This window comes from Camelus ferus, chromosome 13 (assembly GCF_009834535.1).
Source record: "Camelus ferus isolate YT-003-E chromosome 13, BCGSAC_Cfer_1.0, whole genome shotgun sequence".
Taxonomy (NCBI): domain Eukaryota; kingdom Metazoa; phylum Chordata; class Mammalia; order Artiodactyla; family Camelidae; genus Camelus; species Camelus ferus.
Genome location: NC_045708.1, coordinates 28,880,284 through 28,892,344, shown reverse-complemented (window position 1 = coordinate 28,892,344; position 12,061 = coordinate 28,880,284). Strand labels below are relative to the sequence as shown.

At 39.8% G+C, this 12,061-nt stretch overlaps 1 protein-coding gene across 1 annotated transcript; it reads right to left on the bottom strand.

The window, feature by feature from the left end:
* Window positions 1-507: 507 nt before the first annotated feature.
* LOC102524121 (zinc finger protein 684) lies at window positions 508-11,573 on the bottom strand. The gene is made up of 4 exons (XM_032493933.1): window positions 11,555-11,573; window positions 7,983-8,109; window positions 7,576-7,671; window positions 508-4,041 (listed from the first exon to the last, which is right to left on the bottom strand). Exons 2-4 carry the CDS (start codon window positions 8,080-8,082, stop codon window positions 2,936-2,938), a joined length of 1,302 nt encoding a protein of 433 aa, XP_032349824.1. The 5' UTR covers window positions 8,083-8,109; window positions 11,555-11,573; the 3' UTR covers window positions 508-2,935.
* Window positions 11,574-12,061: the final 488 nt, after the last annotated feature.

The following is a 12,061-nucleotide window of genomic DNA, read 5'->3' as shown; positions in this document are numbered from 1 at the left end:
GTTGCTGCAATGGCATTATTTCATCCTTTTTATGGCTGAGAAGTATTCCAGTGTGCTGTATGTATATATACCACACATTCTTTATCCAGCCATCTGTTGATGAACATTCAGGTTGTTTCCACACCGTGGCTATTGTAAATACTGCTGCTATGAACAGTGGGGTGCATGTATCTTTTCAAATTGGAGTTTTCTATGCTCTTGAGAAAAATTCTTACCACACATCCCACACTGACATGCTTTTTCTCCTGAGTGGAGGGTATGATGCAGAAGAGCAGAACGTCTGGTGAAGCCCTTACTATGCTCACCGCATGTATAAGGTATCTCTCTCATGTGTACTCTGATGACCTCTAAGACTGGCAGCTCTAGAGTAACCCTCACCATGTTTACTTCATTTATAGGGTTTCCCTCCTGTATAGACACTTTTATGATTGCAAATATTTTTGTACTGGCTAAAACCTTCAACCCACTCAGCACATTTGCAAGGCCATTCTACTGTGTGAACTCCAAGACTGTTAGAATTTTTTATTTTAGGTCATCTAAAAAGGGCATGTGGTTACAAGCTTCTGACATGGCTCCCATGATATTCACGTCCCCAAGTAATCACAGCCTTGGACAATCCCTTCCTCTTGCATTATTTCATAATAACTTGCCTCTAACAAACAGAATAAGAAATACTAACAATATTAATTTCCCTTTCAGTTTCTTATAATGAAATGATCATGGCAACAGTGATGGGGGTGTTACTTCTGTGGTTAGGTTACAGAAGACTGTGACTTCTGTCTTGCCTTGTTTTGACATGAGGTTACTACTTCCTTTATAAAATGAGCTACAAAGTATTGCCTCTTTATCTTCTAGAAGAAACTGTGAAGAATTGTTATTTCTTCCTTAAGTGTTTGGTAGAATTCATCAGTGAAATCCTCTGGACCTAGAGTTTTCTTCTTCGGAGGTCATGAATGAGTTCTGGTTCATTATGGTTCATAGTTAGCTAATTATTTTCCTCTATAAGAAAGGGAACAAACAGTTTAATTAAGAGCTCAGATCATAATATCAAATGAACCTCCCGGGCCCCTTCTTACTCTCAGTTTTCCACCTTGATGTGCAAGGCCTCTCTTTTTAGGAGGCTCACATCATTCCAGCAGCAATGAAAACACTCCCCCTTCCCCGCCTCAAGGGTGTTTTCTTGCTGTCTTAACGTCTAGATTTGCTCAGATGCTATTACTGCTAAGGCCAGGAGCTGAGAAAAAGTCAGGAGAGGAGGAGAAAATGTTAAATAAAGCAAAATGTCAGCTTTAAAAGGAAGTGAGAGAAGAGGCAGCTTTGAAAAAAGCTCCTTGAGTTTATAACTTACATGTATACTTTTGTGGTCTGCCAAGCGATTTGGGGTGATTGCCTAAGTTTAATTAGCATATAGTTTTAGTATGAAAGTGCTGTAAGACACGGTTTACCTTCGATTTGATGGATATTCAGAAAATCACTTTCATTCGTAAGTCTTTCATCACCCTGCAAAAATGCTAATGAGGAAAAACAATTCCAAGTTCACACATTTAATCCAAAAATGTATGCTTGCAAGAGAAAACCTGGTTTTGTGAATACAGGTTCAAGCTCAATGCTGTACATAAGCTTCACAAATACATCTGAAGAAAGGGCTTAAAGACTCTTTAATAATAGCAAGTAACACTTCAAGTGAAATGCAGAAGTTTCACTTACCTCATCGCTAGTTCACGTGTCTTTAAAAGGAATCCACAGAATTTACATAATGTCGAATTATAAAGGAGTTGCTAAGCAGTTCAAGGAAGTAGAAAAAAGCTTTTCAAAATAGCTTGATCTACCTATGCTAGCCACCTGGAAATTTCCAAATGAGCCTGAGATATCTCTGAGACAATTTCTAAAACTAAAAGGTAATAATTGATTTTTTTTTCCCAGAAGTCTCACAAAGCATCATGACACCTAATTTTTCTAAACTAAGAACCCCAGTTCTATGCTGCTTGAGCTAGGCTGACTTCTACTTACGGAGCTGCGTCAGTGAAATGGGATGGCTTTTACTTAAGGCTGTTTACCTGCAGGATGCCTCCTTCTCTGTACTAAGTGCTTGGAGTAATACAAAACACAGCTGTTGTCTGGTCAACCAGGATTAAACACACACACACACACACACACACACACACACGTTTTGCACAGAACCTATTACGAGATAGTCTCAGGTGAGCAGACCAGTAGACTTCTTAACTGTCCCTGATTACTATCTAAGAGGTGGCTCAAGAAGTCTCAGTTAACAACTGCCACAACTATTCATAGGTGCCACGAAATGGTTAGAGATCAAGTTCGTAGCACTGACCTTTACTCTAAATCATGAGCCCTATTATTTCACTTATAATTGGCAATTCTGGATATGACGATTTTAGGCTTTGAAGAGATAGCGAAGGGGTTTACCAGAGATTTTAATAGATATAATTTTGGAAGCGGTTTAAGTTTACTTACATATTTTTATCATAGTAAAATATACGTAACATAAAATTTACTATTTAAACCATTTTTAAGAGTACGATTCATTGGCATTAAGTATGTTCACAATGTTGTGCAACCATCATCATATATAATTTTGTATAATGTGCACAGCACATATTTCAAACCTACGGTTATAAAAATTTCTTAAGCAATGCAGACATTTGTATTATTTGTGTAAAAAATCGTAAGTTGAGGGCAGTGTATATATGCAATTATACTGCTCTGGTGCCTTAATTACTCATTTTTTTTCACAACTTCCTCAGCTTTACTGTAAAGTTGTCTATGGCTCAAAATTTTCTGTAATCTTTTCAATAAAATCAGTAATATCACTTACAGAATATGAATTTCAGGACACACTTTCCCACACTTATTCAACTGATAGGGTTTTTCTCATGATGAATTCTTTGCTGCTTTATTAAAAGGCTAAATTTTAAGTGTCCCCACACTTACAAAGCTTCTTTGTTTTTATGACTTCTTTGATGGAGGGTGAGATGTGTCTTCTGGTTAAAAGATTTCCCATGTGTGTTACATTTATTTTGTTTGCCCTGCTGTGAGTTAAGTAATGTTTCAGGAGATGTGACTTCTTGATGAAGGCTTTGCCACACTCAGTGCACCCACGGGGTTTCTCACCTGTGTGAATCCTCTGATGCATGACCAGCACTGAGGAGTCTGCAAAGGCTTTGCCACACTCTCTGCATCGGTGCGGTTTCTCTGCTGTATGAATTCTGGAGTGTTTATAAAGGGATGAACTGTACTTAAAGGTTTTCCCACATTCCTTACATTCAAATGAGTTCTCGGGTGTGTGAGATTTCACGTGTTGTGCAAAGGAGGAGTGCCAAGTGAATGATTTCCCACACTGACCGCATTCATAAGGCTTCTCTCCAGTATGGAGTCGCTGGTGGACCACCAGTTGTGCTTTATGTGTAAATGCTTTCCCACAATCACTGCACACAAAGGGTCTCTCTCCACTATGAATTTTTTGATGAGCTGTAAGGTGTCTCTTACTGTTAACGGCTTTCCCACAGTCATTGCATTCAAAGGTTTTTATTTCCCTTGAGTGCTTTTTTTCATGTCTAATGAGACAAGACTTCTTTTGGAAGGCTTTCCCACAGTCATTGCACCCAAAGGTTTTTTTCCTTGCATGCTTTTTTTCATGTCTAATGAGACAAGACTTCTTTTGGAAGGCTTTCCCACAGTCATTGCACCCAAAGGTTTTTTTCCTTGCATGCTTTTTTTCATGTCTAATGAGACACCACTTGTTTTTGACGGCTCTTCCACATTCCTTGTATTCATAAGGGTTTTTGCTAGTATAACTTTTACTATAATTAAGGAAGTGTAAATTAGGTTGCAAACTCTTTCCATTTGACTCACATTTATGGTGTTTTTGTCTTGAAGAAATAAATTTGATACTCAGATTACAATTCTGGACTGTCTCATTGGTCAGTGTTTTCTTGAAGGTGAACATATCATGGTTCCAAAAACTGTCTTTGTTTCCTTCCTGTCTCTCTAGCTCATCATCAAGTAAGCAGATACCTTCTAAAAAGGAGTAAAATGAAACATTCTCAGTTACTCCTCCCAATATCATGTTATAGAAAGAAATTTCTAGTCAATGCTTTTGGGCAAGGATGCTTCTTCTGACCACTTCTATTCAATGTAGTACTAAGGTCCTAGCTAGACCGATAAAGTAGGAAAAAGAAATAAGAGGCATCCAAGTGGGAGAGGAAGAAGTAAAAGAATCTCTGTTCCTTGATGACATGATCTTCTAGGCAGAAAACCCTAAAGACTTCATGAAAAAAGTTAGAACAAATAAATTCAGCACAGTTGTAGGATACAGAATCAACATAAAAATCAGCTGTGTTTCTATACACTAGAAATAAACAATCTGAAAAGGAACTTAAGAAAACAGGCCTATTTACAATAGCATCAAAAATAATAAAATAAACTTAAGCAAGGAGATGAAAGACTTCTACACTGACAACTACAAAACACCGCTGAAAGAGATTAAGGAAAACACAAATAAATGGAAAGACATCCTGTGTTCATGGACTATTATTAAAATGTCCCAAATGTACCCAAAGCGATCTACAGACTCAATGCAATCCCAATGTAATTTTTGCAGAATTAGAAAAAAAATTCTAAAATTTCATATGGAACCACAAAGGATTTCCAATAACCAAAACAACTGAGAAAGAACAAAGCAGCAGGCCTCTCACTTCCTGTCTTGAAACCACATTACAAAGTTACAATAATCAAAACAGTATGGTATTGGCATAAAGACAGACATATAGACCAACGGGAAAGAACTGACAGCCCAGAAATAAGCCCATGCATATATGGTCTTCAACAAATGTGACAAGACAACACGACGGGGAAAGAATAGTTTCTTCAACAAATGGTGCTGGGAAAACCAGATACCCCCATGTAAAGAAGTGAAATTGGACCCTAAACTTAAAACCATACACAAAAATCAACTCAAGATGTACTAAAGACTTAAACTTAGGTCTTGGCAATGATTTCTTGGATGTGGAACCAAAAGCACTGGCAACAAAAGGAAAAACCAACAAGTGGGACTACATCCAACTAAAAAGTCTCTATGCAGCAAAGCAAACAATCAACAGAGTGAAAAGGCAACCTACAGAATGGGAGAAAGTATTTTAGAAACATATTGGATAAGGGGTTAATGTCTAAAACATGTAAGGAACCCCTACAACTCAATGGCAAAAAAATGGGCAAGAACTACAATAGACATTTCTCCAAACGGCTGGCAGGAATATGAAAAGATGCTCAACCTCACTAGTCATCAGGGAAATGCAAACCAAAACCACAATAAGCTATCACCTCACACCTGTTAGGATGTCCATTATCCAAAAAACAGAAAATAATGAGCGTTGGCAAGGATGCGGAGAAACTGGAACCCTTGTGCACTGTTGGTGGGAATGTAAAATAGTGCAGCCACTACAGAAAACAGCATGGAGGTTCCTGAAAATACCAAAAATGGAAACACCGTATGATTCAGCAATCCCGCTTCTGGGTATTTACCAAAAAAACCCTGAAAACTGGAATCCTAGAGATACCAGCACTCCCATGTTCACTGCAGCATTATTCACAATAGCCAAGAGCTGGAAACAATCTGAAGTTCATCGACAGATGAATAGATGAGGGAAATGTGATATATACATACTTTAAAAAAGAAGGAACTCTGTCGCCTGCCACAACATGGGTGAACCTCAAGGACCTCAGAATAAGTGAAAACAGTCAGTCACAGAAGGACAAAAACTGCATGCTTTCACTTATATAAGGTACTTAAAATAGTCAAATCACAGAAGCAGAAAGTAGAATGGTAGTTGCCAGGGGCAGGGAGGAGAGGGAATTGTTGTTCAGTGGGTGCAGGGTTTCAGTTCTGCAAGATGGAGAAGTTCTAGAGATTCCCCCAAACATTAATGTGCATATAGTTAACAATATTGTCCTGTACACTTAAAAGTTTTGCTGATTTTTATAGCAAGTAAAATTGTACAGATTTTATATTATATGTTGTTGTTGTTGTTGTTGTCATTTTAACCACACACACACAGTCTCTGGTTTCAGGCCTGGTTTCCCATTCCGGACTACAGAACAAAAAATAAACCTGTATTTGCCCTGCCCTGGGCACTAAGAAGAAACTGCTGAAATGGACGCTTCTGGAAAACAATAATGAGAACAAGATTTTCTATTTATAAATATGACTTTCCAACCTGTGAAAGATGGCGAAGTAGACACAAAGTAAAGCTACAATGATGACAAAGAAAGTTAAGAAGCTCTCTTAACAGGGACATAGAACAAGCTGAGAATGGGGAGAGGAATAAATGAGTTGGGTGACGAGGGGAACAAGGAGATAAAGGCATTATGGGGAAATGAGGAGAGCTGGATTGGTTTGGAGAAGTTTGATCAAAGTCTACAACATCTAAAAATTAAATGATCCTCTTAGGGTCCTCTCTAGACTCCTCCATACACTTCTTTATTCTTACTCACCCTGCACACAATCACCAAATGGACTCTCAAGCCATTAACTCCCGTTTACCTATAGGCATGTTCCTATATCCTCTCAAACCACTCAAATAGTGGCAGCATATCTGTAGAAAGTTCTCCAACTCAAGTTCTAGCTAGGGTTCATTCTCCAATGCTGACATATACCCAGGATCACAGAGGCTCCGCAGAACATTTATAAAAGAGACCAGATGTAAATTCCTTTTGCTTCTATCATCAGTTATTTCTGCTACTTGAGAAGAGTTTTTCCTGATCATTAATCCTATTCTTTACAACCTCTTCCAATCTTCCAGATATACTAGCCTCCAGAACTCTACTTTGCCCCTGACACCACTCTTCAACTCAAATTTCACATTTTGGTTTCCACACTTACAGCTTCCATTAACTCTGGGGATCTGAACCACAGACTCCTAGGCTCTACCAACTTGTGCCTTTATATATTGTGTGGTTAAGAAGGTTCTCTGACTACTGTTACCGTGATGCCACGTCATGTCCAACACAACATCATCACTGCCAAGCTCAAAACCCTACTAACGCTAAGTCCACTGATATAATAATGTTAGGAAAAATGGGGGAGAAGACAATTCTTCACTATTTCTGAGACTGCCTTCCATCAAGAGAGAATCTTCTCAGTGTAACACTCTGGACTCATACCTCATTCCTTACTTCTCAAGTAAACACAATCTGACCACATTATTAGAACTAGATGTATGAAAAGATCTGCGATCGTGTTGAGGAGGGAAGAAGAATGAGGATTCTAGGAATTAAGAGAACCAAGCAAGCACTTAGATGGAACAGGCAGTGGGAGGAGCCAGAGCAGAGGAGGGACATCCCCCCACACCAGAGCTGAGAAAGAGGAAGGGCAGCCACGTGGGAGAGTGGAAGTGAAGGTGCCACTTGGGGATCTGAGGATGTTGTGTCACCTCCAAAGGTGTGTGGCTTTTAAGAGGTGCTTCCTGAAAAGTATTTCAAAGGTGCCTGTCCCTCACACGCCACCTGGGATCCCAACTCCATAGACTCCCGTCTACTTGATTTTCGCTGACTCACCTGGAGTGCGCCAACGTGGGTTCTCTCCCACCACCATCCATGGCTCCTGTCCTTGCTCCACCTTGAAGATCACTTTTGTCTTGGTGTCTGGACACCCTGTCATGGGAAACAACACAGAACTGGGGACAAAGTGCTGGGGACAAACAACTACCTCACAATTTGGATTTGCCTCCTGGAGTCTCAGGGCCTGGAAAGGATGACAAACAGGCTTTAGAACAGAAAAGACCCTTTGCCTCCATCTGGGAAGCATGAACACACTATCTGATCCCCAAAGGGGATTAAGAATCTCTGACCACAAAAATTCAGGGCCAAACTCATTAATGCTTCAGAACGTTCACAGCTTCCACAAGTCTTAAAGGAAGGGCACTAATAGCATATGCTGAGTCACACAGGGAAGTTGCTCTTACCCACTGAGATACAGTTTCTAAAGTTCTCCAGCATCACATCCCAATACAGCTTCCTCTGAGCACATCCCAGCAGCTGCCACTCCTCCAGGGTGAAGTCCATGGCCACATCCTGGAATGTCACTGATCCCTGGAATAGTACATTCATCTTCGAACTGTAGTGAGCACCACTAGGGCATGTGGAGGAGATTCAGAGCAATTCCTCTAATTACGTTCACTGTTCAGAGTTTGCGGGAAGTTACATACGACAACTAAAAACTATGTAGTTGATTCAGAATTTAAATTTGTGACAGAAGAAAATCATATTAAAACTCTCCCATCACATACATGCACACACATATGTATATATACATGCATATATTATGTATCTATGGAGGAAGAGGAAGAGAAGAGAATAGAAAATATTAAGTTCACTAAGCCTTGCTTTGGCCTCATGTTTTCTGCTTATACAAAGGGACACTTGAAAAATGGTCACATGGAGACTGCTACTGTATTTACGACAAATCTCTTATATAAACATTCATTAAATTTTTTTTTCATAATAAATAAGTAAGTGCCAGGAAAACCTTTATCTATGGAATTGTTATACCTTATTCTCTAGGACGAGGCCATAATTTCACTGATTAGGTGTCCTTTTTTATGACTGCCAAGTTTAAACATGAATTTGTATCTCAACATTACAAACTGTGCAGGCCCTATAATCTCCATATCAATTTTTTAACCTTTCTTCAATTTAAATTTCAATGTATATTTTTCCTGTTTATATTCTTACCTCAAAATACTTTTCTACTTTAATATATGGAGTCTTACAAGTCACTGCATATTCACCAGAAAGCAAAGCTGAATTTGAATGAATACATGGATGGATAGATGGATGGATAGATGTCTTGCCTGGAAATTGGTCATTGTCTGCTGCTCGTGGGAAAGGACACAGACTTATGAAAACAAGACTGGGGGAGAGGGTGGGAAGGAAGTGGTTCCATGCCTTTCCTGCCTAGAAATAAATACCCATATACCAACTATAAAAAAGGCTACTGGTGGAAGAATGAGCTTTCAAACAAGCCAGAGAAGTCATGTTCCAGAAGCACCAACTTTTGATTCTGACAGGATTACAGGGAACTTGGACAAGGATGTTCTCCCTTGGGTAGATGCATACATTTCTGCCCTATCGATCTATTACAATTTATGGTTAATTTCTGACCTAGTGACTTCTCTAGAAATAGCAATAAAAATTGATGGATACAACGATTAAAAGCCTGGATTCCAGAGTCAGGCAATCCAAGTTCAAATTCAGCTACTCCACTTACTAAAGGTATGACCCTGAGAAAGTTACTTAACTGCTCTGTACCTCAGTTTTCTTACCTACAAAATGCTGATAATAATAGTACACACATCACAGGATTTTTATGAGGATTACATAAGTTAATACATGTAAAGCATTCAGAACAATATGTGGCAAGCACTTAGTAAAATTGCTATTATTTTTAAAAATAAAAAAGGGAGAAAGGGAGAGATAAAAAGCACTGTTTTTACATCATTGCTTATGCTATGAAAACAATGACAATAACTTAAATGTCCATTAATACGATGCTGATTTTTAAAAAAGAGATGCTGTAGAAAGATACTGTTAAGGAAAGAGGTTCCACTTATATTTGTAGGTAAAAAAGTACTTTGACACGTAAAACATGATCCTCTCCTCCCCTTTTAGAAGACTATGCATGCTGACGCAGAGACACACAAACTCAGCGGTCCTATATCAAAATGTTAATAATTATTATTTAGGATTGTAAAGATAGCAGGATCATATATAACTTCTTTTTTTTTTTTTTTACATACCTGTACTTTCTAATTTTTTATAATGCAGTATTTTCCCAACTACATATATACACACACATATAAGTATATACCATTTAAAAATATACACATTAAATTTAAACAAAGGTCTGTAAGGCCCTACACCATCTTGTTCTATCTCTTCTAAGCTCATCTGCTTCAACCCCTCCATCACTCTCCTCTGACCTACTCTGATCAGTCGCTTTCTTGCTCTTCCTCTAAAATACCAAGGATGATTACTCAGAATTTCTGTACATTTCCTCTGCCTGGACTATTCTTTCTCAGGAAAACTCCAGATACTGCATGGCTCACTCTCTAAGCTCCTTTGGGTCTCTGCTCACAGCTCACTGAGCAGTGAGGTTTTTCTTGACCACTTCAGGTAAAAGAGACTCCCTTACTGTCACCATCACTCTGTACACCCTTACTTTGTCTTTTTCTCTATTGCACCTGCCACCAAATGACAGAGTATGTATCTGATTATTTGGGTTTTGTTTATTTTCCTCCATGAAAACACAGACTCTGTTTTGCTCATTGTGGTACACCCAGTTCCAGAATAGGTGTTTGGTCCACAACAGACACTCAGCATATATTTGCTGAATGAATGAATCTCCTTGTTACATGTTTTCAAAAGAAATTTATTAAGCAACTTCGGCCCAACTGAACTGCGATGCAGGAAAAAGAATAGTCTGGGAATTGAAGACTGGATATCAGGCCACACTCAGCCACTCACAAACTGTGGGACTCGCACTCAAATGCGATCTCAGGGCTAGTTTGATTCCTCCTCAAAATGAAGAAGCAGATCTAGAAGACTCCTAAAAGTCCTTCTGGCACTACCAGGCTGTGATTACCCTGTATACTGTTTCTGCATTTAGGTAAGGGGAGAAAGGGAATCAGTATATCCCCAAAGGGTAAATGTGACAAGTGAGATAATAAGGAGGCAGTTTAATCTTGAAGGAACCCATGAGGAATGAAGGGAACACACTGGTGTGAATGTGTGCTTGTGAGAGCCTGAGAGAGAGAGAATGAATAAATGTATTTAGGAAACAAGTAGAATTTCTTCTATAGTAGCTCTTGATTCTTCCCCTTGACCATACCCTCATTCTCCTCCTGTGAGTTTCATTTTCCTGTGGAGCCTGACCACATACACCCACTCTTCATTTTCTGCAGTTCTCTCTTTTCTCCTGAAACATGTGGGACATACCTCCACGGACACAGTCCTTGATGGTACTTACATGTAATGCTATGAGTCAAGACCTACTCTCACTAGACAGGAGAGACAAGAGTTGATTCCTACCTCTCCTGAAACGAGGTGAAATTCACAGGTCAGGAGAGCATCTTCCCCGGATTAACCTTTTTCCTCTTAACTGTTCCCTAGAAAAGATGGACTGGGTGATAGAGAGGCAACACTCCTTCAACTGGAACCTTCACGCTGGGTCCCAATTCTGTAAATTCACCATTCTGTGGCCCAAGGTTGGCTTTTTGTAGATTTTTAACCAGGGCCGCTGTAAACTGAGACAGGCCCAAGAGGGACTCACAGGTTCAATTACAGTCTTCCTGCAGAGACACCAAGAGTTCTCTCAATAACAATGATCACTAGTTGAAGTTCACTTAGCATTAACTCTTTAAAAAGAATACAAACTAAACAAAGTAACTCTTCGTTTTAGGCAAATTACTGTGTTGCAAATCATGAGCTCTGGGTAAAATAGCACTGAGTCTGAAGACTAGCGAGCGGCTCCACTTACTAGCTGTGTGATTTGAAGCAGTTGCCCATCCTCTGTAAAACGATGAGGATATTTAACATCACAAAGTAACCGTGGTAAATAAATGCCATACTTTAAACAAGTGCTTAACACTGTCTGGCTCTGGATATACTGGTTCTCTTCCCCTCCACTTTGAAGGGGTTAACTGCCTTCTGCGAGTTAAAAGCCTTGCGGAATGAGGTGAGTTAAGGTTCCACGCACAGGCATGGGCTCCCCACGCAGCACACACTACCTACAACACAACGGAGACTGGCCCGCCCCGCCGCAGCCAGACCTGGGCAGACGGGAGCCTGCCCTTCCTTACTCGGCTTTCTCTACGCCAAATGCCCCCGCGCGTAGGGGTTACCTACAATTTTACTTCCTTCGCATGAGCGGACAAACCGGTTTCTGCTCCCCAACTGTGCCTCAAGCCCTCTTGGGTCACCTGCGCTCAGAATTGAAACAAGTGGAGGGACGCAGACGATTCCTGAAGTCCCCACTGCGCGTGTG

Excerpts from the sequence above, each read along its gene's own strand:
- LOC102524121 (XM_032493933.1), bottom strand. The coding sequence starts at position 8,082 with ATGGACTTCACCCTGGAGGAGTGGCAGCTGCTGGGATGTGCTCAGAGG. Across the intron at positions 7,672-7,982 it reads TAGAAACTGTATCTCAGTGG|GGTGTCCAGACACCAAGACA; the intron begins GTAAGAGCAACT and ends TTCCCATGACAG. Across the intron at positions 4,042-7,575 it reads CCCACGTTGGCGCACTCCAG|AAGGTATCTGCTTACTTGAT; the intron begins GTGAGTCAGCGA and ends ACTCCTTTTTAG.